General features: G+C 47.2%; 1 protein-coding gene across 26 annotated transcripts in view; it reads left to right on the top strand.

Moving 5' to 3' along the window:
• MBNL1 (muscleblind like splicing regulator 1) overlaps positions 1–24,727 on the top strand; it is an 84,503-nt gene extending 59,776 nt beyond the window's left edge. For 11 of the 26 annotated variants that reach the window (XM_071752911.1, XM_071752894.1, XM_071752913.1 and 8 more), the window contains 8 exons: positions 3,295–3,495; positions 8,985–9,242; positions 10,176–10,229; positions 11,056–11,209; positions 16,233–16,268; positions 16,973–17,067; positions 20,247–20,334; positions 21,289–24,727. In XM_071752911.1, the coding sequence (XP_071609012.1) occupies positions 3,295–3,495; positions 8,985–9,242; positions 10,176–10,229; positions 11,056–11,209; positions 16,233–16,268; positions 16,973–17,067; positions 20,247–20,303 (855 nt within the window). In that variant the 3' untranslated portion in view covers positions 20,304–20,334; positions 21,289–24,727. The remainder of the gene's footprint in view (positions 1–3,294; positions 3,496–8,984; positions 9,243–10,175; positions 10,230–11,055; positions 11,210–16,232; positions 16,269–16,972; positions 17,068–20,246; positions 20,335–21,288) is intronic. The other 15 variants (XM_071752909.1, XM_071752910.1, XM_071752902.1 and 12 more) reach the window with 7 other exon arrangements.
• Positions 24,728–26,164: the final 1,437 nt, after the last annotated feature.

Here is a 26,164-nt window from a genome sequence, read left to right as displayed (position 1 = left end):
ACAGCTTTATTTTTGTTTCCTGATTTGAGTGCAGTGACACGGCCTTGGTGCCAGCAGATTTCATATTTAGGCCTGTGAGAAAGCTTACATCAAAATGCAGCCAACACAAAGAGCCATTGCTTAAAATACTCCTTCCCTCACCCTGTTTGTTTGTTTCATGAGTTGTACCCGACACAGCTCTCACAGAGCAGTGTGTAGGCACACCCCAGCACTGGGGTAAACTAATGCAGTCCTTTGGGTTAATGTTCTTTTTTCGTATAAAGAGAGGCTAATGTGAGGAAGACATATAAATCAAATTGTAACTCTCCTTTATGCTAAACCCACACCGTCCCTAACGAGCAGGATCTGAGTCAGTGTGGTTTGTGGTGCAGCCCAAAGCTCCTGCCCATGCTCATCACCTGAGTTCAGACATCACAGACACAGAGTTTGCAGAGTTCAGCCTCCTTCAGCACCAGGATTTATAGCAAGGCCCACTGGCTGTCCCAGCAGAGGTGCTTCCAAATGGATGTCATCAGAGTAATTTTGCCTTAAAATTATTTTTTTGTGCAGTTGAAACAAATGTTATTTCAGGGTGCTCTAGCAAGTGATTGATATCATCCCATCTAATGATGCTTTGGTCAGTTTTGGTTTTACAATATATCAATACTCTGTGCTTTAATAACAGTGAACTAACTTGATGAGAGGAGGGTTTGGTAAGCGAAGCAGTGGGGCTCTTTCATATTTCTGTTTGATGAATGTTTTAATTATCTTAGTTGCAAGTAATGTCTGTGGACACTTCCATCTCTCCTTTCTAGTTGGCTCTCTCATCTACCTTCAGCTGGTGCTTGGCTGGTGCCAGCGAGCTGGGGCTGTGGCAGAAAGCCCATCTGTCTGTCTGTCTGTCTGTCTGTCTGTCTGTCTGTCTGCCCAGGGAGGAGCTGGGGCTCTGCTCATTTCCAGAGCTGCCCCCGTGTCACCTCCCCAGTGACAGGAGCAGAGCCTCTGAGGCAGAGCTGGGAGCCCAGACCCACAGCAGGTTCAGGTGGGCTTGTGGAGAGCAGAATTCCCAGGTAGCCAGGAGGATGTGGGTTGTGGGGCACCAGGCAGCACGGGGCTGTGCCTGAGGCTGTGTCCTCCTTCACCTCTCTCCTCTCTGCAGATCTGCAGGAGCTGCTGGGTTCCTTTTGCAGCCAGCTGGTTCTCATGGTGCTCAGCACACTGACTGCAAGGCACTGAGCACTGAGTGCCTGGGTCATGGTGTCAGGGAATTGCTGCCTCTGCTTCAGGAGATGGGGAGTGAGAGCTGGCTGGAAAGGAGCAGCAGGCACAGGGACTGAGCTGGAGCCTCCCTGACCCCTCTGCCAGCAGCCTGGCTCCAGCTCTGGGCTGATAGGACTGCAGGAGAGTTTATCTCCTAATTTACACTTGTGCAGCACATTGCAGAGTACCAGTGAGTTTCCGAATAATACCAAGTGGTTCTGATAGAATATGCTATTATTTTGCAGTGTTCTAAAGGCTGCAGGATATGTATGTTAGGATGACATGATCTCAGTAGAAAATAAAGAGGATAGTCTTTCACTTACTGTAGAGTGAGTATATTGGGCTGAAGTCAAACACTGATGTCTCTAAAGTGACACACTAATAAACTAGTTCATAGTTTTCTTTGCAGTGCTCCTTATTACATAGCTGATAGCACAGTAATGAAAAGTGCAGTTAATTAACAGTGCATTTGAGAGTACTGTTTTATATCCTGTAAAATTTGCCTGTTTGTTTTTCATTCATGTGGACGAAGAATGGGAGACGTTAAAGGAACTATTCCAATTTACACAAATTTCTGTCTTTTTTTCTTCAGTAATCTCTGGATGTGTTTTTGTCCAGTGTTTCAAATGGACTTGTTCCTTTCTTCCAAACAGTGCAGTCATTTCCTCGGGAATACAAAAACATGCTGTCTGGTTTAAACAGATATGAAACAGAGAAAAAGAGTTGCCTTAACTCTGTAGTTGTTTTTCCCTCTAAAATTTGGTCTGGAGAAAAAAATCTATGTGCCTTGAGTAACTACTTTATTTAGATAATCAAGATTAACACTCCAGACTAAATCTTACTCAGCAGTTACCCTACCAGTGCCTTTGCAGTCTGGAGGGCAGGAGGGTTGTTTAATCTTTACTGCAGTGTAACAGTTCCACATTTGGTCTTACAGTACTATTTGATCTTCTACATCCAATTATCTTCACCACATGCAATAGCCTACAAGGGCATCTGAGTCTTTTTCAAACAAGCAACAAAAAAAAGTATTTGTGTGCTTTCTCTCTTTCTCTGGCTTAATTTTTAGTCTAAATAATTTTAATTTTAGTCTAAATACGTCACATTGTCAATGCAGTGTATTTCTTCTGAATATCTGCCTGGGCAGCCTGTTTAGTTTTATAAAACTAAATTATGGTGGTCATCTGGTCTTGTTCCTCTAATTTCTGAACCAGTGTGGGCTGCCATCAGGGTCAGAAAGGTATTTGTGTCTGGAGCTGAGTGTGTTGTGGTGGTGTGGTGATGGTGTGGTGATGGTGTGGTGATGGTGTGGTGATGGTGTGGTGGTGGTGTGGTGATGGTGTGATGATGGTGTGGTGATGGTGTGGTGATGGTGTGGTGGTGGTGTGATGATGGTGTGGTGATGGTGTGGTGATGGTGTGGTGATGGTGTGGTGATGGTGTGGTGATGGTGTGGTGGTGGTGTGGTGATGGTGTGGTGGTGGTGTGGTGGTGGTGTGGTGGTGGTGTGGTGATGGTGTGGTGGTGGTGTGGTGATGGTGTGGTGGTGGTGTGGTGGTGGTGTGGTGATGGTGTGGTGGTGGTGTGGTGATGGTGTGGTGATGGTGTGGTGGTGGTGTGGTGATGGTGTGGTGATGGTGTGGTGATGGTGTGGTGATGGTGTGGTGGTGGTGTGGTGGTGGTGTGATGATGGTGTGGTGATGGTGTGGTGGTGGTGTGGTGATGGTGTGGTGGTGGTGTGATGATGGTGTGGTGATGGTGTGATGGGCTCTCAGGCAGATGCCATGTCCCCCAGGAGTGGGTGTTTGTGCATGTTTGGGCTGTGTCCCTCCCAGAGCTCAGCCTCTCCCCAAGGGCCATGCCTGTTCGTGGTGCTGCTGCTCAGCCTCTCCTCGTGGTTTCTGTGATGTTTGCACGTTCTTCATGTCCCACAAAAGCTTCTTTCCCAGGAACCCCCTGCTGCTGTGCTGAGGATGATGTCCAGCAGGCTGTTAGCGGACACCTTGGCACATACAAACGTTTAAAGTCTCTTTCTTCTCCTTTCCTCTGACTGCAGCCCATGTTTTCCGTGGCACCGAGCTTGGCCACCAACGCATCAGCTGCCTTCAACCCCTACCTGGGGCCCGTGTCCCCAGGCCTGGTCCCAGCAGAGATCCTGCCCACTGCCCCGATGCTGGTGACAGGGAACCCCGGTGTCCCAGTTCCTGCCGCTGCCGCCGCTGCTGCCCAGAAGCTGATGAGGACGGACAGGCTGGAGGTAGGAGCTGAAACATGTAGCTTCCTCTGGCAAGTCCTGTCACTTATTACGCCTTCTGGATAGAAAGTATTTTTTTTGTGAAGGAAACCAATGCAGGTTTCACTTCAGCTGGTAACATTCTGTCTTGGTGATGGGCAAGGAGCAGGAGTGACTGGGTGATGATACAGTAAGTTAATGGTTGTGGTTCTGCTCATGAGCCTCTTGCAGAAAGAAGTGGAACTATTGAGCCCTTTTGTTGCTGCCCGGGTCATACCCAAGAGTGCCTGGAAGCTGTTAGTGTGTGCCCAGAAGGTGATAACCATTGCTGTGCACAGGGACCAAGCACCAGGGGCTGGTGTAAGGGCAGAGCCTCCGTGGCCAGGCTGGAGGTGGCTCTCAGCTTCTCTCTTAGGGCAGATGGTGCCAGCACTCCCGCACCCAGCTTATCAGCCATGCTACAACCCTGACAAGTGCTGCTGCTGCTCCCTAGGTGGAACTCTACCTTGCCCCGGATCTGCCTTATCTGCAAGGCCTGACAGTGTTTTCAGCACCTTATCGGCACGGCAGGCAGTGAGCCAGAGGCTGCTGCTGCATGGCCAGGAGAGCTGTGGCACCACGGCATGGCACAGGGGCTGCTCTGCTCCTGGATGTGCTCCCTGAGCTCAGGGGTGTGAGGGGAGGAACGAGCAGGGTCTCTGGTTAATAACACAGCCAGTTGTAGTTGTAATGCTTTTCTTTTGGCCCTGGAGTTGGCATTAATGGGGATGAAGTCTCCTTACAAGGAGAATTAATTCCTTCTCTTAGTTGTGCCTGTGACTGACAGGCTGCTGCCCGCAGGCTGTGGGCTGGGAGGGGAGCAGAGGGTCATCTGGCAGGGAGAGCTGCCTGCTGCTGCTGCCACTATTCTCAGAGCTCACGTCACCACAGGTTCCCCTTCTGGGGGATCGCATCATTTCCCTTTTTAGAGATGTTTTCTCTGAGGAAAGCGTTTCCCAAAGCACGCTCAGGTTACAGGAGAGGCAGCCACACCGATCTGAGAGCTGGCACACGGGTGCCTGCTTGGAATCACCAAGGGATGTTTTCCCTTTGAGGAGTCTGCTTCGTGGCAGATGCCTGCCAGAGGTGGAGTAAAACCAAAGGACAATTAGATAAATTCATAAATAAGTCACACTAGATTCCAAATTGAGGGCTGAGAGGAGGATGGCAGTGCTAGGGGACCCTTTGGGTGGCAATGCTGAGGTCAGCTGCTCTGTCTGATTGTGCTCCCACCCGTGTAGAGGCCACAGTGCTGGTCAGGGGCACTGGGGACATCTTCATAAGCAGGAGCAAGACGTGCCTGAAGTCCCCAAGCCCCAGCTGTGCCTGTGGCTGGGAAGCACATATGTGGGTGGGAGCCTGAGAGGGGCTGTCTGGGGACACCTCTCCACGTGGTGCCTCCAGGGCAGAGCTTGTGCTGCCTGGCAGACTGTGTCCAAAGTGCATGAATGAAATCTGAGGCTTCAGCGTGCAGGTTTTGGTCCTCCAGACTCTTGCATTCTCTTTATATAGCTGTTCAGGGCAGTGATGCTCCTGCACAAAAGGCAGCCAGGGGCACAGGCTGCAGTAAGAACTTTTTTAATGATTAGGAAAAGCCAGCAAAAACACCTGAAATCAGTAAATGTTTTTTCAAAGGCTGAGTGGTTTTGCTTCGTACTTGAGTGGAGAGGAAGTTGATGGACAAGTTGGGAACCCCTGAAAACAAGTGTTGGGATTCACAGGAGTGCCTCTTTGGTGACCATCCCTGAAGACTGTGTGGGGATTCCTCCAGGAGCAGATTGCTCTGCTCTGGCCCCAGTATTGTGGAGATCACTTTAAAGAAACCCAGCTTCTCATAGGTTGCTTAAGTTTTGCTTTTTATGTTGACTGGAATCAAGAGCAAATCCAGGTTGACCCACTGGCTCTGCAGTTCCACCCTGCTGCCTTCCAAGGTTAGTGTCTGGCACTGGGGATGTGTCTCTTCCTGCTGCTTTGTTCCCTTCAGCAAATGCAGCTCAAATAGTGCAGTGCATAGGTGAGAAGGTAGCTTGCCAGTGCTTCCCAGTCTATTGCTCATCTCATCTGGAGCACCCAAATTCAGTGGACAAATACCAAATAAGCACATTGTTTTTATGAACAGCAAAACTTCTGCTTGCAGTTTATAGAGTGTGGAAATGCAGAACTGATGTGAAGAGTTTGCATGGTCTGGTTGCTACCTCTCTGAGAAGCTGGCATGCATCTACCTGCCCTTTAGGCGAGCTGCTGCTGTTGGTGTTGCCAGTTGTTATGACATGATTGGAGAGCTTTATATGGCTTAGCTCACTCTCCCTTGGAATGAACTGTCCCTGAGAAAAATAACTGCTATGATGTTAGCATCTAATCTTGGAACATGATTTGTTCTGCTTAGAATTTGAAATAGTTTTTTTTCAAGAATGATGTACTTGGGCGTTAATTAAGTTAACACACGTGTTCTGGGAGGCTGGATCAGACTGGTCCACAGCTCTCAGTCCATGTACCTGGGATTTTAAGGAAGGCAGGCAGGCAATACAGATCTCTCAGGCAGCATGCCTGCCCTCCTGAATTAGTATGAATATTGAGAAGATCAGACTGTCACTAGCAGTAGGGCTGATTTCATTCTTGTTTGGACCGTGTCACGTGTCACTGTTGAGACATTTCTACAGCTTTCCTCACACTCCTGCCAGAAATATCTTGAACAAAAGTGTGGCTCTTGTAGTGAACTGAAGGAGAAGCGAGGAGGACGAGGAAGTGAGAGCAAAAGGGCTTGCCCAACCATTTTATTTCAAACACGTGTGTTTCTGGATGGATGCCATCATTTTCTATGAGAAGTATTCAAGGATCAGGAATCACCACAACCAAGCTGCTGTTTCCTACTTTCTGCACGTATTCCATCTTTTGCCAGGAAGAAGCAGCTTAGAAGTTCTTGGAGATTTTCAGCTCGTGGCTAATCAGGAAATGTGTTAGCAGTGTTGTTTGTGGAAATGTTCAGAACATGCTGGGCACGAGGTGCCTGGTTTGATAAAGCCTCTTCAGTGCAGAGAGGGAGACAGGCCGGGGGGTAACTTGCTCGTGGAAGGGCAGGGACCTCAGCATTGCTGTCTGTGATCCTCTGGCCAAAACCTCTGCCCACTGTGGGACCTCGGAGGTGGCTGAGGTGACACAGTGGTTGTCTCCTGGCCAGGGTGGGCAACTTGAACCAAAGTAAACAGCCCGAAGTTGTAACAAGTGAAGTGACTGAGGATGAATCAGTAATACTGCAGCACTAACTCAGCATTTTTGCAGGCAAGCTAGAGAGGTGCAGGTCTCCTTTCTTTGTATTTCTTAACATGCTGAGTTGAAAATTACGAGGCTAATTTCGGGGCTATTAATAACTAACTAAATAAAAGCTCTCCAGATCTGAAGGACCAGACAACATGTCATGCTTCCATGCCTCTCTTTACTCAAGTAAATGAATGATATATTCCTGCCTGCCTGCAGATGAAAAAAACACTGTTTTCAGTGCTTGCTTTTAAATAAACAAGAATTGGAAACATTCTTGGCTGCCATCACAGCGGTTGAAAAGCCATTGCTGGTCACACTGATTAGAAGGCCTGGCAGAGTTATGGTTTGTGTCTGGCTGCTGTAAACCATCCTTCAGAGGTCTGTTCAGGAGCACTGAGAGTGCCATTCATTGCCTTATCTCAGCTACTGCATGACAGCTCTGTGAAAATTTGCTCTGGACATGCCAAAGATTATCTCTGTCTGCCTAACTATTTCAGTTCTCTGGTCGTTCCTTGGTTTTTAACTGCATAAAATTAGCTTATCTGTGGATGCATTTTCTTTCTGTGCATACAGATACTTTTATATATATTTACATGCACATATATGGATTTGTATGTATCATCTTTGTGTTACTAATGCAGCAGTTCCTGCTTACAAATGGAGTGGTTTTGAGACCTTGGCTTTGTGAGTCAGCAATAGAAGACAAAGAGCAGAAGCAGTCAGCTGACATTAGTTGCATTCTTTTCTTTATCTTCAGAGGAAAAGACTTCGGTTTAATTCTAAACAAATAATCAAAGGAAATGATCTATTTTTGTCTATCTGTGAGGCCTGGTTTTTGGTAGAAGACACTGGTTGGTGGCCCAGATGTCCCTGTCTGGTGGCAGAGAGCAAGCAGCCAGTGTGGCTGCCCAGCCCAGCTCTGCTGGAGCAGCAGTGATGATGTCCCAGCTCTGCTGGGTGTGTGCATGGCAGTGAGGGGCAGAGCAGCCAGGAGCTCCTGTGAGCAGGGATGTGTAGCATGCAACACCAGAAATACCTTATGGGTTTTGATGGCTTCACCTGTCGCTGCCTCTTTCCTCCCTGACTCCCTGTGTCGTGCTGGCTGGCACAGTGCTCTGTGTCACTGCGTGGGGACTGGACCAGGGAGGGCATCTGGCTGTAGAATTACCTGGGAGGCAAGTGCCTCTTTTCCAGCTGAGGAATTTCCCCAGTCCCTTTGTTGTGTGCTGCTGAAGCAGTTCTGCCAGCACAAAGCCATGAGCAGGAGCAATGGAGGTGCCTGGACTGGCTGCCTCGGCTCTGTACGTCCAGAGCCTTTGTCACCACTGGGAAAAAGACTAAAGATAGGGTCATGCTGGAATGACCCTGGACAAATGTCTGCTTCCTGTGAGTGGGTTCACCAGTGGCATTGCTCCTGTCCTTCAGGGATGTCATTGCAGAGGTCTCAGATGATGGGCAGCTGGTACTTGAAATGTCAGAGGGGTTAAAAAGCAGCCAGAGCACTCGCATGGATGGAAACCAAGTAACAGCCAAATTTGGTTTGTTGAGGGGATCAGAGCCAAGGTCCTTGAGGAAATACTGATGATCATGGGCACCCACCTTTAAAAGGAAATTCCATCCACTAAAGCGGTTTTATTTTTATACAAACCTGGTTGCTTTAGTCCCTTTCTGTTTCCTGTAGCCTTTGGAAAACTAAAATGACAAAATCCTGTTTCTGGTTTGTGAAGAGCTGACATGAAAAGAGCAGACACCATGTTTTTAGCTGCAGGGGTAGGAAGGTGTGTGAGAGGGCCCGGTGCCTGTCCCACTGGTGATCAGTCAGTGTCAGCACAGGGGGGCTGGGGAGGGGTCTGTGCCAGGCTGCAGCCCCAGGGGATGCTGGAGGGGATGTCCCAGCCCCCCAGGTGTGCTTGGAGAGCAGGCTGCATCACCTTTCTCCAGCAAACACAAACAGCCCTGTGGCAGCTAAATGAGAGCCAGAACAAAACCCGCTGTGTGCTGGCTCTGGATCCTGGTGGGGTTTGGTGCTCTCTGACATCAAACGTGGCTGTTGAGAAGCCAGATCCCTGCTGCCGGGGAGATGAGCCCACGGTCCCACCACCACTGCTGGCACCCTCACGCCACTCTCAGGCTTCCAGAAATCCCAGCTCTGCTCCGAGCCGTGCCTGCAGCCCCCATCACCCACACTGAGAGCCTTTCTTTCCCCTGTGCCACAGGTATGTCGAGAGTACCAGCGTGGCAACTGCAACAGGGGAGAGAACGACTGCCGGTTCGCTCACCCCGCCGACAGCGCCATGATCGACACCAACGACAACACCGTCACCGTCTGCATGGATTACATCAAAGGGAGATGCTCACGGGAAAAGTGCAAATATTTTCACCCTCCTGCACACCTGCAAGCCAAGATCAAGGCTGCCCAGTACCAGGTTAACCAAGCTGCAGCTGCCCAGGCAGCAGCGACTGCAGCTGCCATGGTGAGTTTGGAAACCCCTCTGGAGTAGAAGTGCTCTGAGGAGGTGGTCACGGATGGGTGGGGTGTTGTGGCTGGGGGGGTTGTGTGGGGACCCCCGTCACCACACGGTGCGATGAGCCTCTCAGCATGTGGTGCCAGGTCTGCTCTGGGGTGGTTACAGGCCATCCAGGTGTTCCACTAATTCTGCCTGCTGATGTACAGAGCGTCCATACGTACATATATGTGTGCATACCCGTGTGCGTGTCCCTACGTGTGCGTGCACATGCCCAGTTTGTCGTGTGTTTGTGCGTGGGTAGGCATGTATCTATCTAGCTGCACAGATAGATCAACCCCAATTCCAGTTACTCTAAGTCCGTGTTTGTAGACACTTAGTTCTAGGTCGGTCTGAGCGTGTTCCTGCCATTCGTAGCCCCCTCCCCGGCCCCCCAAGGGCTGCGGCACCTCTCCTGGGGCCCTACACCCACCCTGCTGGCTGCAGCATCCGGACCCGGAGCTGCTCGGGTCTCTCCTGGCCAGGCGTGGAGCCGTGGGCCCCGGGGGTGCGGGGCCGCGGGGCTGCGGTGTCCGGAGCAGCGGTGCCGGGCGGTAGCCGTGGGCTCCCAGAGGTGCTCGGCGAGCCGCTGGCCGGGTGTGGGGAGCCCCGGTCCCGCCAGCCCCCCTTCCCCGCGCCTCAGCCGTCCTGCGGCGGGACGGGGCCGGGACGGGGCGGGTGGCGGGGTGGCCGTGGGCACCGCCGTGTCCCCCCTGCCCCCCGGCCCTGCATGCCTAGTCTTGTTACCGTTGTACACGGCATCCGGTGATTTGTTTTTATTTGTTTTTTCTCACCTCCCCAAATGCACTGCTGCCCCCATGATGCACCTCTGCTTGCTGTTTATGTTAATGCGCTTGACCCCACTGGCCATTGCCATCATGTGCTCGCTGCCTGCTAATTAAGACTCAGTCGGCTGTCAAATCACTGAAGCGACCCCTCGAGGCAACCTTTGACCTGGTACTATGACCTTTCACCTTTTAGCTTGGCATGTAGCTGTATCGTAGAGTCGAGTTTGGGGGTTAATGTCTAGAAATGGAATATCCCCAGCCCTACCCCCGTCCCGGGCCGGGGGCGCGGGGGGCAGCGGGGCCAGGGCCTCGGGCAGGGCTCCAGCACCGGCCCCCGCGCCCCGCCGCCCACCTCCCGTTGCCCCTCATCCCCCCGTCCCCCCGCCCCCCATCCCGTCCCCTCCCCAGGGACCCGGGGTTGGCCGCGTTGGCATGGCTTGGCGATGGGTCCGGGGTGCCGCATGCATGGCCGGGCAGGCCCGGGGAGTGGGGTTGTTGTCGCCCTCGGCTCCGGCGGGGACTCTTTAACATCGCTTTCCGTGTTGATCCTGCTGGAGCTGGCAGTGCTGCTTCCCCTGCCCCAGAGCCTGGCTCCTGACCCAGCCCCCGGGCTGCACAGTACCGTGGTACTGTCGTGACGCCGGTTCCTGTCACCTGCGTGCCCTGTGCTGCACTGGTAGGCTACAGTAGTGCTCCCTCGTGAAGCTTTTACCTCGCCTTTTATTTGGTAGTTCAGTCTGCTATGCTGCTTGCTTGCTCATGGATAAACATGGTGCTGCCTGGTTTTTTTTTGCCTCCTACTGATTTTTCTTTTTTCCTTTCTCTCTTTCCTTTTCTTCTCCCTCCCTCTCTTCCATTCTCCTCCACACCCCACACCCTTTTTTTATTATTTTTTATTTTTTTTTGTCTCTTCTTTTTTTTTTTTTTTTTTTTTTTTTTTTTTTTTTTTTACTTTTTTTTACTGGGCTTTATTTTTATACCCATCCACCATCCAGGGAATTCCTCAAGCTGTACTTCCCCCATTACCAAAGAGGCCTGCGCTTGAAAAAACCAATGGTGCCACCGCAGTCTTTAACACTGGTATTTTCCAATACCAGCAAGCTCTTGCCAACATGCAGTTACAGCAGCATACAGCCTTTCTCCCACCAGGTAAGTGCTCCTCATTTGCCTTTTTCTGGGGAGGGAGAAGAGGGAATTCTGGAAAAAATACACTAGGAAATAAGCATTTTTTCCTGGTGGCAAATACACAGAGGTGCCCGGCCAGCCAGGGGCAGAGGAGGTGCTGGCTGCAGGAGGGCTGGCTTCTCTCTGCTTCTCTCAGAAGCTGGGTGGGTCTTTTCCAGTCTAATATAAAAATCAGCCTCACGCCCTGTCATCCCCAATCAGCATCTGAGATCTCCTCTCTCTCATTCCTCTTTCCCTCAATTAACTTCTCTTCGTCACACATCTCTTCAGCTGTTGTATTTGTTTCTCCTGCTGTAAGACCCTGTTGCCTTCATACTGCTGAGTCACACACTTGAAGGTTTTGGTTTTAATTACGGCGCAGTGATCATAAAAGGCACAGGCAGGCAGCCTCACAGATATGCTCATCACGAACCTGCACACAAAATCAGGGTTCAGCTCTCTGCCACTAAAGCCTCAGGGCTGATTTTGAACTAAGCAGAACCAAGGTGCACTTGCTCTTTTTTGAGAGGGATCAAATCTACACTTGTCCTGGGGAAATCACTGGAGAACTGGTGCCTGTTCTACTCACATAGGCAGAAATCCTTTCAGAGGACAAGAGAGAGCTCTTGAAGTTGGAATGTGTGGTTTGGTGCTGCAAACAGCACTTCATGAAAAGTTATACATCTAGTATGTCAGGTGAATTTATGCTTATATTAACACAGCTGAGATATTTTTTACAAACAAACCCACATTAGGTCAGCACTGACATTCTAGGAGGTATGCAAAGGACATCTGATAGACCTGTAGTCAAAAAGTTGGAAGGAGTCTGAGGACAGCCCATGGTAATACAGAGCAGCTGAGGGGAGGGGAGAAGAGGAAATACAGCTATTCAGTCTGTCACAAAAAACAGACTGAATGAAGGATTTCATCCTAAACATTTCTGACAGGTGTGTTCCCAGGAATTTGGCATAATGCCTTTTCAATGCCATTCAAATGGTACGAAAAAAAAAAAAAAAGATTTGCTTGATGTAGTATGTTTTAATAGCTTATTTTGGTTCCAAAAATGCAACCACAGAAATATATTAGTAAAAACTTGTTGCAAAGCTTGTTGGAGTCCATAGGAAGACTGATTGAGTGAGCTTTAGGTCAGATCTCCAGACAACATACTAAAATTCATACAAAAATGCCTATGCAGTCCTTCCTGTAGATACTGAACAGATTCACAGATATGTTTTGGCACTTCTGCACAACCTACCTCATCTCTTCTTCTAGCAAATCTATGCCAAAACCTACAGGAGTTTGTGCAGTGGTTCTTGATGCCTCATTTGACCTTTCTTGACCACTGAAGTTTATATAGCAGAAAGAGTAGAGGACTTTCTAACATGAGCAACTATAAATTCTCTTTATAGTTTCCAGATAGCAGCAGTTTGATCTTTCCCTAAAGCAGTATTTTTCAAAAAGTTTGAAAATTTTCCTTGCCACCTTGCCCTCCTTAGTTTCCCCCCACTTAAAATTCACTATTATCAGTCCTGGTTGTGCATAGTCCTCTGGAAACAGTTTCTCCCTCAGTCCTTAAGAACCAACAGGAGAGCAGAGAGCCTGGGTGCCCCCAGCTCCATGCCATGGAGTGGAGGCAGCTTCATTCAGTAGGGTTGGATTAAAGGGACACTTTTCAGGTTCAGACACCTTAAGTGTAATTATTCAGGTGTGTTCTTAACTGTCTCAGCTGCCATGCAGAAAGAGGCAGCAGGTCTGGAGGGCAGGACACGTGCAGAACCTCTGTGGTACAGGTGTGTACCCATATGGAGGGTCTTGGCAGGCAGGACCCTCCTCTGCAGGGCACTCACTCTTGGTGATTCACCCTTGGGAGTCCTCCACCCGTGTTCCAGACAGGCCCAGATACCTCTTCTGAAGTGTAAAGTGTAATTCTGCCTGAATGTGAGGGCCTCTGAAAGCTACTTGAGGGATGGTCCATGCCAGGGGATGGACCCTGGCACTCCAGCACACTTTAAATATCTGGGTGCTCTTAGGCTCTCCTCTCACTGCTCTCAAACAGAGCTCCCTCTCTGCAGGACTCCCCTCTTGAGGTCTCCCAGAAAGCTTGGCTGCTGGGAGCTGTGCCCAGGCTGAGAGGAAAGCCTAAAATTCATTGCAAGGAAGAGCTGGGAACACTTGTGGTGTTGGCTGGTTGGGATAAGTGGAGGCAGTCTCCCTGATGAGGAGGCTCTGCAGGACTTCACAGACATCTGCAGCTTGGTTTGCACCCTGGTCCTGGCTGCCCAGCCTCAGTGCCCTGGGCAGGTGCTGTGTGTGAGGATGCAGAGCAGCACTGGTGCTGCAGAGCCTGCCAGCTCCAGGGAGCTCCTGTCCCAGGGACGCCGTGCCCTGTGCCTCAGCTCACCACCTCCCCAGGGGTCTGATGGAGCTGCTCTGAGCCCTGCTGCTCCCCGGTGGGCAGATGGGGCTTTGGGAGGGGTGAAATCCAGAAGAGGAGGTCGGGAGCTGAGGTCCTGATGCACCTTCCAAGGGCAGGGTTGCAGCGGAGCAGCGGAGCCGTGGCGAGGCTTCAGCCACCTCTGCTGTTAAGGGAACGCATTGCAAGTTTGTGCCGTGTCTGTTCCGTGCCGGCAGCTCCGGCTCCTGGAGCTCCCTGCATCGGGAATCGGGCACTGCACAACCTAAAGCGATGCCAGCACCTTCCTCCCTGGGGCATCTCTGTCTGTGTGAGGTCACTGCTCACCTCCAGAGTGTTAGGGAGGGAAAGATCACCCCGACAGCAGTGCTTACACTGTCTAAGGTAGTATTTTTAATTAGGATTTAGTAGATAGGTCAGAATAAATAGACTGAGTAATATGAGAGAGAGAAAAAGAAAAAAAAAATGCTTAAAACACCAGTAAACCTAGGACATTTATAAAAATAGCTTTATTCTGCTGCAGAAATAATCTGGTTGTGAAGTTATGATCAGTTAACCGAGCACATCCTTGAATTAAAATTCTGCCTTGTGCTGAAAAGCTAGGGAACATTTGAAACTGCACATTTATTATTCATGTGCTCTCATTAGTCGGTCAAAGCTTCTGAAGTCAAGATGAGTATTAAGGTCATAGCCAAAATTATTTTTATTACTGGTAAGAGGGTCATACAGCATTATGTCTTCATACTTGCAAATTATTCCACCCGAGCCAGTATTCTCATTTCTGCCTTATGTTCATTTGCTTCGATTCCCCTTCAAAACTGTGCACTGGTTATGATGTAAATGATGATAACTCAGAGTAAAATTTTGAGCTGAAAGGCTTTTCAGTGATAGCTCAGAGTCATTATGAAAATCTAGCTTGTCTTTTAACATGTAGACCTAATTATGCATGGAACGACATAAAACTCCAGGTCTAATGAAGTGTCTGCAACCTTATAAATAGGGCACTTCTGCAGAGAGGCACCACTCAAAGCTTCATCTGTGTAACCTCGTTGATGCCACAGAGGTGCTGTAAGAGGGACTAAGAGAGCAGTTTTACTGACTGTTGGCACTTTATAGCCAAGTTTTGCTCTGTTTTTTTCATCTTGCAAGTAGCCCCCTTGACTTCACCCAGGATCTGTGCATGGGGAAGTCAGAAAAGCTCCCCTTCCTTCACTTAACCTTTCTTTGGCAATATTTCATTCTCTTCCTGACACAGAATTAGAAGAGTAATTAGGAAGCATGATTATGCCCTTTCCTTTGTAGCCTCGCAGATAGAGTGGTGACAGATAATAACCTTGTCCCCAGCAGTAATTACACTGGCTGACTTTTTCCCTGCTTAGTTAAAGGCTCTCAAGGTTGTGCAAGCCACCACAGTGCTTGGCACCAGCTGAAACAATTTCCTGTCCCCCTGGTACAGTCGTGCAATGTCAAGGAAGCAGCATCACTCCCACCCACCCACAGCCTTCTAGAACACCTTTGCATTTCCACTCCCTTCTCTGCTCCCAGATTTCAGAGTTTGCTTCAGCTTCTGCTGCATCAGGCATAATTAGAGGTGTTAATAAATGTTATTTGTTAAATACAGGAGTAAGCTGATCATTAAAAAGGGATATTCTGAATTATCAGTGCATCTTTCTTATCATACGGGGAGCACAAATAGAAGGTTCCGAGTTCAGTCTGGTGGAAGGCATTTTGCTATGTAAACAGAGTTACCAGCTTAGTGGTAGTTAAAAAATCACACCATAGTGTTCCTAAAACCCTGTGCTGCTGTTGGCTCTCTGGTTGCAGGGCAGAATTCACGGGATGCTGTCACGTCAGTTATTTTTTGTAGCCTATAGAGTTGCAGGTTGTAAGCTCAGACACCAGCAGCCTAGAATACGTCCAACAACGTATTAAAAAATGCTGAACAAGTACTGCATGCTCACCTGGGTCTTGCCTCTATATATTACCCAAACCTTGGAGCAGTCAGACTGCGGCTCGTGGAGCAGCATCCATCAAGTCATCCTGGTGCCTCCAGCCCATGGGAGCAGGGCCCTGCTGCAAAGGCTGCTCTGGCCCCAGGAGAGAGCCCTGCTCCCCTCTCCCCATCACTCCCTGACCCAGGGACCGTGCTGCCCTGGCTCCTGCTCCTCCCTGCTGGCCCTGCAGGGCTGGATGCAGGAACCTGTAGGCAGATGTGACTTCAAAGTGTTTCCATCTGAGGGAACCAGGGTAAAGACCAGGACAAAGCTTGTGTCAGGAGGCAGAGAGATGTGAGGCTGCAAGAGTTTTAAAGTAAAGCCAGAGGAACTATTCCTAGCCCTGCTAACATCCCACAATGCCACAGAGGCCAACACGAGGCACCAGCACACGGTTGGATGGCTCTGTCCCCTCACTGAAGACTCGTCCCAGTGATCACTGTGTATGGTTTGATTGTGCTGACAGTTACATGACACTGTTCCCGTAATAACAATTTTTCTTCTTTGTTCAAATGAAATTTTCTAATGACACGTGTGATGGGTTGTTTTAATTCTTTTCCCTTTCCAAATCCACCTTCCTGTTGCAATGCATGATGGGCAGGCTCAATATTGTGCATGACACCCGCTACAAGTGTTGGTAGGTGCCAGCTTTGTTTCTTGATTATCTTAAACCTGTGGTGCAGCTCACAGACCCTCAAAATCCACTGCTAGATTTTAACTTACAGCTCTTGTCCCAATCCATCTCCCTTAGCCCCCCGCACTAACACCTGTCAATTAAATGCAGTTGTTTTATTTAATTGACACGGACACCTAGACGTTGTTAATTTTGTAAAGCAATTGTTTGAATTGCACATTGTTCCTTGGTGGATTTTGATTGGACTATGAGTTCCAGTGTTTAGAAACTATCTTGTGTTAAGACTGTATCTTGCTATAGCCACATAGACGTATACTGTCCTTCAACAGGATTAATTTTTGTTTGCAGTAAATATTTGGGTAGAGTTCTTTAAAGATGAGAATTTGTAAACGTAAGGGCACTTGAAAACTCCTCTGTTGATTTTTGTATTGAAACGGTTAAGCTTGTTTTGTGTCGATTTTCTTGATTTGATGGTAACGAGCATTTTCCCCTTTTTTTTTTTTTTTTTTCTCTTCCATTCCCCTCCCCTCTCTCCCCTGGAATGCTGTCCTGCTTTGCACTGTGGTTGCATGTCACGCGCTGGCAATGATGTCTGGGGCTTTCTGCTGTGCTCAATCCCATGCTCAATGACCCCACCACATCTGGCTCTGGTCCCCATACTGCTACACTCTTCTCTGTGTTTGCTTATTTGATTTTCCTTCCGAAAGTTCCCATGGTGCACGGTGCTACGCCAGCCACTGTGTCTGCAGCAACAACATCTGCCACAAGTGTTCCCTTCGCTGCAACAGCCACAGCCAACCAGGTTTGCTAATTTACAGCTTTGTTCCTTACAGACAACTCGAAATCGGTGCTTTTAATGAGCATGGGGGTTTTGATTTTACCTCTTGTTGGCCTACACATCCTCTCTGAGACCTGCAGCACAGCTTAATAAGCCTTTATCCATGCTCAAAAGGTGCTGCAGTTCCATTTCTGATGCTAAAAATAATTTATAATAGAATTTCTGACTCAGTCTTAACATTTATGGGCCGTGCTGCTTATTTCTGCTCTCAGAGATGTACAGAGGAAGGGATAATACACAGATCCCATTATTTATTTCTATTGCTGTGAGGCTGACAGTTCCTTTCAGTGCAGAACTCCAGTGAAAGCCAGTACAACCTTTGTGCAGAAGGCTTGCAGGAGCAGAATTTTAACAGGCTGAACATGTTCTGGCTCTCCTCTTCCAAGAGCAAAACAAAAATGTTTGAACCACACAGAAGCTTCTTCTAAACCTTTGTTTCAGCTTGCAGTTCTGCTAGGAACAGTTACTTGTAGTAGACAGACATCAGTTAAGAAAACACCCATTAGCTTCTGGTTTGATTTCTAAATAGCTGCCCCAGCTGTTGCCACGTTAGGATGTTTTTTTTCAGGAATAAAAAACAGCACTGTCCTAAAGAAGTGATTGAAAGTCTCCTCCCAAAAGCCAGAAACTGCTCCAACAGCGAGCACGGGGTGCCAGAGGAGCTGCCCTTGGGAACAGAATGTGGCCCAGTGGTTCTCCCAGGCTGGGTCCTCAAAAACACAGATTTCAGTAGCACATCTGGCTGAAAGTGCAGCAGTGAAAACTTCTAAAAGACCCTCTCCTTTTATAAAAACAATTGTTTTTTGAGATTTACCAGGAAGACAGGATTTCTGCATGTCATGAAGCCAGTTCTGGTCTAGTGTAGAGGCAGTGCTCTCAGCTCAGTGGGACTCACACACACACAGTGCCTTTTAGAAAGGGAACTGAACATTTTCTGTAGCATTTTGCAGGTGTGGCACTGGATGTGAAATTAATCCTGAGGAGAAGCTCAGGTCTGAAGGCAGGCTCCCTAAGCCAGTCCAGCTGACTCCTTCAGCCCTGTCACTGTCCCCTCACAGGCTGCCTGGCAGGGGGCAGCTGTGGTGGGAGGTTAAGCAGTGATGTCCATGCCCTGCTGTGCCCCCACTGCTGTCTTTGGGGCTGCTCTCACAGTCAGAGGGGCTCTCACAGCCAGGAGCCCCCAGCCTGTGAGGGCAACAAGAGCCACAGGCTCTCTCTGGGTTGAGTCCAGAGCCTTTGGCTTTGGCCCTTCCCACCTTTCCCCACAGAGCCACTGCCATTCTGCAGTATGCCCAGATGGATGTTCTTTAATCTCTCTGCTTACTGACCTCTTGGAAATATTTTTTTTTTAAATTCCCCTATTGCAGTGATAGAAAGGTGTGTCTCAAAAGGGACCTGGATATTTTACAATTCCAAAAAATCACAATTACAATTCCGTTTCAGTCTGCTTAGCCAGCAGCACTATCTGCACTTGAGAAGTGCTTTCTAAGTGACCATGTCACTCACAGATTTAAACACACAAAAGAATTAACAGTGTTCTGAAAAGCTAGTTCACAGGTATGACCACCTCTGCATACATGTCACTGAAGCAAGCAACCACCTGTATGCCTGAAGCATCTTAATATTGTAATTTATTGCACCACACAATTAACTTGAGTGCTCTATATCCTCCATAAGGCCAGAGAACGAGCCAAACCACAGGAAAACATCTTTAGCTTTAAAATCATCTCTTTCCAAACAGCCACTTTCCCAAATAGATATCAGGAAAACTTTCTGTTGTGGAATCTGATCATTTCATGCATATCCTCCCTGGAGCCTCATAACACACTTAGTAAAGTCCTGCAGCCAAACCTCAGTATATACATATATAAGGGATATATGTATATAACATGTGAGCAGCGCTGAGATGATCCAATGCCACACGGTGTGATGTGCATGCATGCCAAAAGTCTTGAGATCTGGCCCCTCATCTTCATGGACTGGTGTTGAAGGTCCTTGGTACGTTCCGACAGCACTACCCCTGATGCTTCTACACACTTGGGTGCAACAGCCTGTCCTGCAGCAGTAGGAAAAAAATGGTATGAGAAGCTCCATTCCTCTTGAAGCACATTTCTGTACGAGTTGGCAATGCTGTGGAGTTCTGTGGAGTTGGGAGGAGAGGGCACCAGGGCTGGAAAAACCCACACGGAGGCACCAAAGATTTAGCAAAAAGGAAACCTCCCTCTTCCCTTTCTTCTGTGGATTAAGAGGTCAGCCTCAGCATCCCCTGGGGGAAGGAGCCTTTTCAAGTGCCACAGCCATTCGTGATGCTGCAAATGGGTTTGGTGCCAGATGCCCCAGCACGTTTCCCTGTGGGTGGGCACATCCCCAGCCCCACTCCTGGTCCTGCTGCTCCTGGTCCCCCCACCCCGCATGGCCTGGGCACCGCACGCAGAGGGATGGGGGTTAGGACACAGCCTTGGTGTTTGTACTGCTCGTCACCTGCTCTGACTTTAGCTGGTTTTGTTTTTTTAATGGGAATCTGAGTCGATGAGAGGAGGAGAGCCCCGTAGTGAATTCTGTTGATGCAGACAAACGTTTTGAGAATTGTTTCACTGCTTGGGGAGTCTCTGCTTTTCAGCTGAAGCTCCACGGTGCCTGCAGCAGCCATGGGAAGAGCAGACTGCTCTTCTCAACAGGGGATTTTCACCAGCCATGAAAATCCAGCTCAGGGCATCTTAGGTTTGGCATTCAAAAACCAAGACAGTGAAAGCAGTGAACACTTCACAAAATCAGACTGAAACAGGGCTGCTCTAGAATCTGTCATTTTAAAGGATCCTCTGAAAGCACAGGATTTTGTGTAGGCCAACAAAAAGGGCTATTTTCAATTACTGCACTGCATGTCTTCTGTAGATTTTAACTTCTCTTATTTCCTAAACAACCAATACTACTTATTTATATTTTCCAGTAGTACTTACCGCAGTGTTTTCGGTTTTAAGTTGCTACTGTAGCACTTCAGTTGACTTTTAACTTATAGTTACAATATAAAATCCACCAACTCACAGCTGATCCTTACTTTTCTAAACTTTTGTTCTATAGAAAAATGCTGTCTCCAGGTTGGCTCATTGCACACCTTACTCACTGTTTACATTTTTTACCTATAGATACCCATAATATCTGCCGAACATCTGACTAGCCACAAGTATGTTACACAGATGTAGACATTTTGTCATCAAACAGTAAGTTCCTACAGTGTTGTGTCTTGCAATCTCCTCACCTCTGTATGTGCCCAATTTACCTTTTCCGGGGACAGAATGTTTTTATTTTCTTTCTGAAAAAAATGATAAGGGATGGGGGGAGGCTCTGAGCTCCAGTGCCATCCTGCTCTTCCCCCAGCCCAGCTTGCAGTGTTGGGATGAGTCTGTACATGGAGAAGGAACACTCTGTGCAGCCGGAGGAATTTTGGAAGAGCAAAATCAGAGTCTAAAATTAGAGTTTTATGTTGTGTTTGTAGAGGTTGCTGGCTGTGGCACAGGTGTGAGCCAGGTGCAGGGCGGAGGTGGTCACGTTAAGCTGTCTTTGGGGAAGAACTCATTTTAGATCTCTGGATGTGGAAAGGCTGCAGGTTCAGCCCCTTTCCTCACTGAGCCCAGGAGCCAGCCCTGGTGTGTGCAGGAGCTCCTGGCAGGAGCCATGTGGTGAGGAGAGGCCCTGCAGGGTCCATGGGGTTCATCCCCGTGCTGAATTGGTGTGATTTTCTGTCCTGTACCTATTTAAGCCTGAGAGAGGTTTATTTTCCCACCAGTCAATTGTAGTCTCCAGCCTGCCACTTAATTCCCTGGTGTCACTCAGACCACCCGCAGCTCGTGACTTGCAGGACCTCTCCCTCCTTTGCACTCCATTTCTGCTGTTTTTTTTTATTTGAGCCATCATGGAATTACTGCTTAGGGTGAGGATTAACTGATTTGCCACAGTGGTTTTATAATAATAGTATTCCTTTCAGCTGAGCATAAACATTTTTACACTGCCTGAGGGACTCTTGAGGTGGGAGGATGCCTCTTGCTTGCAGCTGGCTTCCAGGCGGGGTGCAGGGGAGATGGGGGGCTCCCATTTTTTTTTCATTGTTTGGGCTGATGGCATTCTGAAGAAAAATTCTGACTGCCCTGCAAATGCTTGCTCTTGTTTCCTCTAGATCATGACTTAAAGAGAAAAGGACAGTGTGTTTGGGGTGAGCAGAGGAGAAGCCCATTAGCCATAGTGTAAATACCGCCCAGCGACACTCGGAACCTCCCTCAGCAGTTTGAGATCCACACGTTGCATGTAACAGATGAAACCAGACCTTGGAAATCCACTGCACACTGTTGCCTATATACTTTGTACATTTAATTGATATTTGTGCTGAGGTGATCTTATTGTCTAAAAACTACAGCATTGTCTATCTTTTCTAGCACAGAAGTATGCATATGGGTTTGGATATGCATATGGGGTCTGTTTCCTACATAATCATGGATGTCACCTTGAAAAGACAGACGATGGTGTAACCATAAATCTATTATGTATTGGTACGTCTGTAGACCAAGATATAATTTTTTAAAGTAAGTTTATTTCTTTCAAGGTTTACAAATAACAAAGGTGCACCTTGTATTTAAAATTGCCATTATAGACGAGAGCGTGCATGCACAGTAATTTTTTGTTTAAGAGTAATATTTTTAATGTAATAGATTGTAAGAAGTGGTAAGAGAGGTATCTGACAGAGATGAATGTGCCAAGCAAAACCACAACTGTGTATATTTTAAAGCACATCAATGGCTTTAAGTACCATGTTGTTAAGGATTCTCATGAAGTGCCATAGACTGTACATCTGATTAGAGTATTATTTCTGCAGTGTTATTTTCAGAACCACGTTTTCACTTACTTTACCAGTACTAACCAGTCAAAGGGCACCATTCTGTTTCAAACCAAAGCTGTCTCAGAAATGGCCAACTACTCCTTACAGTAACAGTAGACAGCACAGGAAAGATACTCTAGCCGTACAGATTAACCCATACTGGACATATATATAAACTATTTTAAGGCATTGTAGTGTAATATTTATGCATATTTTACTGTATAACATGATATATGAAAGGGAAAAGCCATTTCTGAGACACAGTAACAAATGTCTGAGGAACTTCTTTTGCTTCTATTTATAGCCTCTGTCGAAAGTCGAAAGGACTATAAATGTTTTGCAGAGATGGGTTTCACTTTTACTTCATCACAGTCACACTTCTCGTGGTGACTCTAAACAAAGACAAAAGAAGCACTGACATCAGATGCATGACAAACCAAAACATGAAAAATGGAGATGTTAATTAGTGTAGAAATCGGGTGGGTTAAATACTTGGGTGAGTTTTATATGTGACTTTTTTTTGTTCAGATTAACTGCTTATAGCCTTAGAAAGCCTTTACAAAATAAAAACAAACAAACAAAAAAAAATAAATAGATGTGCATTCAAGTTTTAAGAGCGGATTCATCCAAAGGAATTCCTTTCTGTGGTTTGGATGTTGCAGCTAGTAAAGGATATTTTTGCTCTGTTCAGCAAAGTGCTGAAGTGGGGGCCAGGTCACTGGTAGCGTAGCGTGGAGTGGAAGAAGCGTGGGTTCAGTTGTAGAACTCTCCATACTTCCAAGTTTACTGCGAGTTTTTATGCTTGAGAGAGATGCTTTATAGTAAAAGAATGATGTGTTGATTTTACTGATTGTACTGTACATCTATTAAAGCCTTAGATTATTACATTACGGGTTAAGACCCATACCAATGTAATTTCAATCGTGTTAAGAAAGTATAGGTGACTTCACATGTTATTGTAGTTACTTAACATTATAGAATATTACTTATTTTTTCTTGTTAAAAGTGTAGTTTTTATTTCTTACATTTATTAGATTGTTTTCATTTTCTATTACAAGTTGAATACCATTTCAGTTTTTAGAATTTTCTTTTATTAGAGTTTACTGATGACTTTTTCAAAATACAAAAAAAAAAAAAAAGGTAGTTTTCTTCATAACATACTCAGTTTTGAATTTACATGTAGTGTCATATGAGTATTCGTATTATTGTTAACTAAATGATTTATATTTTACTGATTTAATATTACAATGTAAGAATGTCAGTCATTGTTAGTTCTTGTCTAGTTTTCATTAAAAGAACAAAGATCTTTTATATGGATATCTTATAATTATATAATCATTGCTAAGTAAGAAGTTAAGTTGTTGCTATCGCAACAATCCTGGCAGACAATTAAGTAATATTTTGATGATTTATTTTGTTTGTAATTAGTTATTATGAGAAAATCTAGTTCCTAGATATTAGAATAAAATTTATTTTCTACTGTATCCATTTCAAATGTTAAAATATTGTTTAAATATTTTTGAAATCCCTGAATATCAGGCCTTGTTATAAATAAGCTGCATAATCAATAGATCAAGGGACTTTTTGTTGATAATCCAAATACTCAAAAGTTTACGTAACAAGAATTATAGTGTGTGTGTGCAAACTCTTGAGGGTTGATTATGCTGCAGTTTAGCATGTGGGAACGTATAGAGAGAAGGTTGACTTTTTGCACTTCTGTATATAGTCAAAAAAGAGAGAAACCTGTATAATAGTAAGATCTTATTTTGAATAAAAATGTCTATAATTACAAGGAGTTTTGTTAAGGCTAATAAAATGACAGGCTGAACAAAATTGCTTGCAAAAGTGGCACAGAGTTAGCACTCCATACCCCTTCAAAAAAGTTGCTTTGCTTTATGTGGACAGCTTGTAGTTTGCCAGGATTTTTTCAGCTGGAAAGATATGCCATCCTCCCAAGATCTCATGACTGACAAAAGCTCCACTGGTTCAAATCTGCCTGAAAATCATTAAGAAAAGAAAAAAAAAAAAAAAAAGAAAAAAAAAAAGAAAGAAAGAAAAAAAAAAAAGAAAAAAAAAAAAAAAAGCAGGTACTTCAAACCATCAAGGTGAAACCATGGATCAAATATTCCGTACATTATTCAAAAACTACTGCATGTTTAAAGTATCAAAAAAGTATATTAAAGATATATGCTATTCAAACCAGTTTCTGACAATTTCAGTGGTTTATTGTTCACAAAAAAAAAAAGAGAAGATTCTTCAAAACAAATACTGACTTTCACAAAAGAGTTGAATCATGAACAGGCAAACCAAACAGCACACCGTAGCTGTAGTTGTTATGTGATTATTTTTTATTGCTGTAGTGGTCCTGTTCTTTTAGCAGGTGAAAAGGAGAAAATTAAAAACTGGGAAATTTTACTGTTTTAATGGAAAGCGTTCCAGGAACCTTGTCATTATTGATGCCAAAGCTGGAAAGCAAAAGTGATCAGGCCATTCCTTCCTCTGATCTCTCCAGTGCTCACACTGAATAATTAATGACGTTGCACTTATTTGCAACCCTGCAACTTTCATCTGCTGAAAGGACAGATGTGCTTGGTTTTACTATTATGTAATCACAGACTTACTTTTTGCTTGTAGTTGCTCCAAATTATGTACTCTGTCCTGGGCTGCAATTTGTTTTTATGCTTATTTTATTATTACTGCTATAGTTGACCTTGCTGTATGGAAAAAAAAAAATAAAGTGAAATTGCCCTAATGAAAGTTCTCTTTTCTTAATTACCTTTTCCTACATCGGGTTAAATTTAATTTTTTTTTTAATTTTGGCTGCATGGGTGTTCGACTGAAGGGGATAATTTATTTGTGGGGGAAACTGAGATGCTGGTTTTGGGGTTTTTTCTTCAACAATGCAGAGTATGTTAAATACACGAGGTGAGAGTGAAATCCAGGGAATAAATAGCGAGGGAAACGATAGCTGCAGACCGAGCCCTTGTTACCCTCCTGTGGCAGCGCAGGAAGAAAGGGACCCTCGAGAGGGGTGATGGGCATGAGACAGAGCCCCCTTCCCACGCGTGGCCCCACAAATCACTGACAATCAAATCCACAGACGGAAAAATGACAGGCGGGAAGGGGAACACGCCAGGACACTCGTGTTCCCCCGGGATTTCGGGTGCGGTGTCTCCAGTGCAGCTCCGGGGACCCCACAGCACAGCTCTCCTCCCGGAGCCCCTGGTTATGGACATGGTGTCTCGGGCTGTGGACGTCACGTCCCGGGTTGTGGACATCACATCTCGGGCTGTGCACATCGTGTCTCGGGTCTGCACGCGGGAGGGGCCTCAGACCCGCACTTGGGGACACTTGTCCCTCCCAGCCCCGCACATGGGGACATGTGTCCCTCCCAGCCCCGCACCCGGGGGCTGCTCTGCGCTGCCTGCCCGCGGGTGACCCCATCCCACTGCCGAGCGAGGAATCCTCGTGTGGAGGATTTTACTTCCCACCCTACCCAGGGAGGGTGCCCGGGGGGTCCCCGTGGCTGACGGGACACTCCCAGGGCTTCCATGGCTTTGTGTTCCCGGTGTTCAGGGTACGAGCAGCAGCTCCTCCCGAGGCAGCCGAGGGAATGAAATTGCTCAGATGCTGCGGAGAGCCACGAGAAGGAGCTCCTGCCAAAGTTCCAGCCAGCCCACGGCTGCGGCCCCACGCCAGCCGCGCCGGGACGGCAGCAGCCGCAGGAGCCCGAAGGATCGCAAGAGTTGGTAAAAGACGAGTGAAAGAATTTTGGCCAGCGGGACCCACGCGTGCCCACGGCTGAGGTGCTCTCTGAAATGAAGGAAGGGTTCTGAGCCCCTGGGGGAGGAGGAGCAGAAACCTGGGCTGGAGCTTTAATCGCCTTTGTGTGATTTGTGATGAGAGCGGGGAATGGCGTCAGGAGGAAGGAAACGATAACTCTGAGGGTCTTTCTTCATCCAGATATTAGCTGTAATTAAACAAGCCGATTTCCTGCCCAAACAGAGCCCATCGGGCCATTTCCTGCGGTCCCAGCAGCGGCATCAGGCCGTGTCCTGCTGCCTGGCACCGGTGGCCGGAGCTGACTGGGGGACAGGCAGGAGCCACCGCGCTGGGACACAAAGCCCCCCAGTGCCCCCTCCCCCGGCTGCTGGGCTGGGGGGCTCAGGTGGGGCTGAGCGGCCCCGGGGGCGA

Source organism: Heliangelus exortis, chromosome 9, assembly GCF_036169615.1.
Source record: "Heliangelus exortis chromosome 9, bHelExo1.hap1, whole genome shotgun sequence".
Classification (NCBI taxonomy): Eukaryota; Metazoa; Chordata; class Aves; order Apodiformes; family Trochilidae; genus Heliangelus; species Heliangelus exortis.
This window is presented reverse-complemented; position numbering and strand designations above follow the sequence as displayed.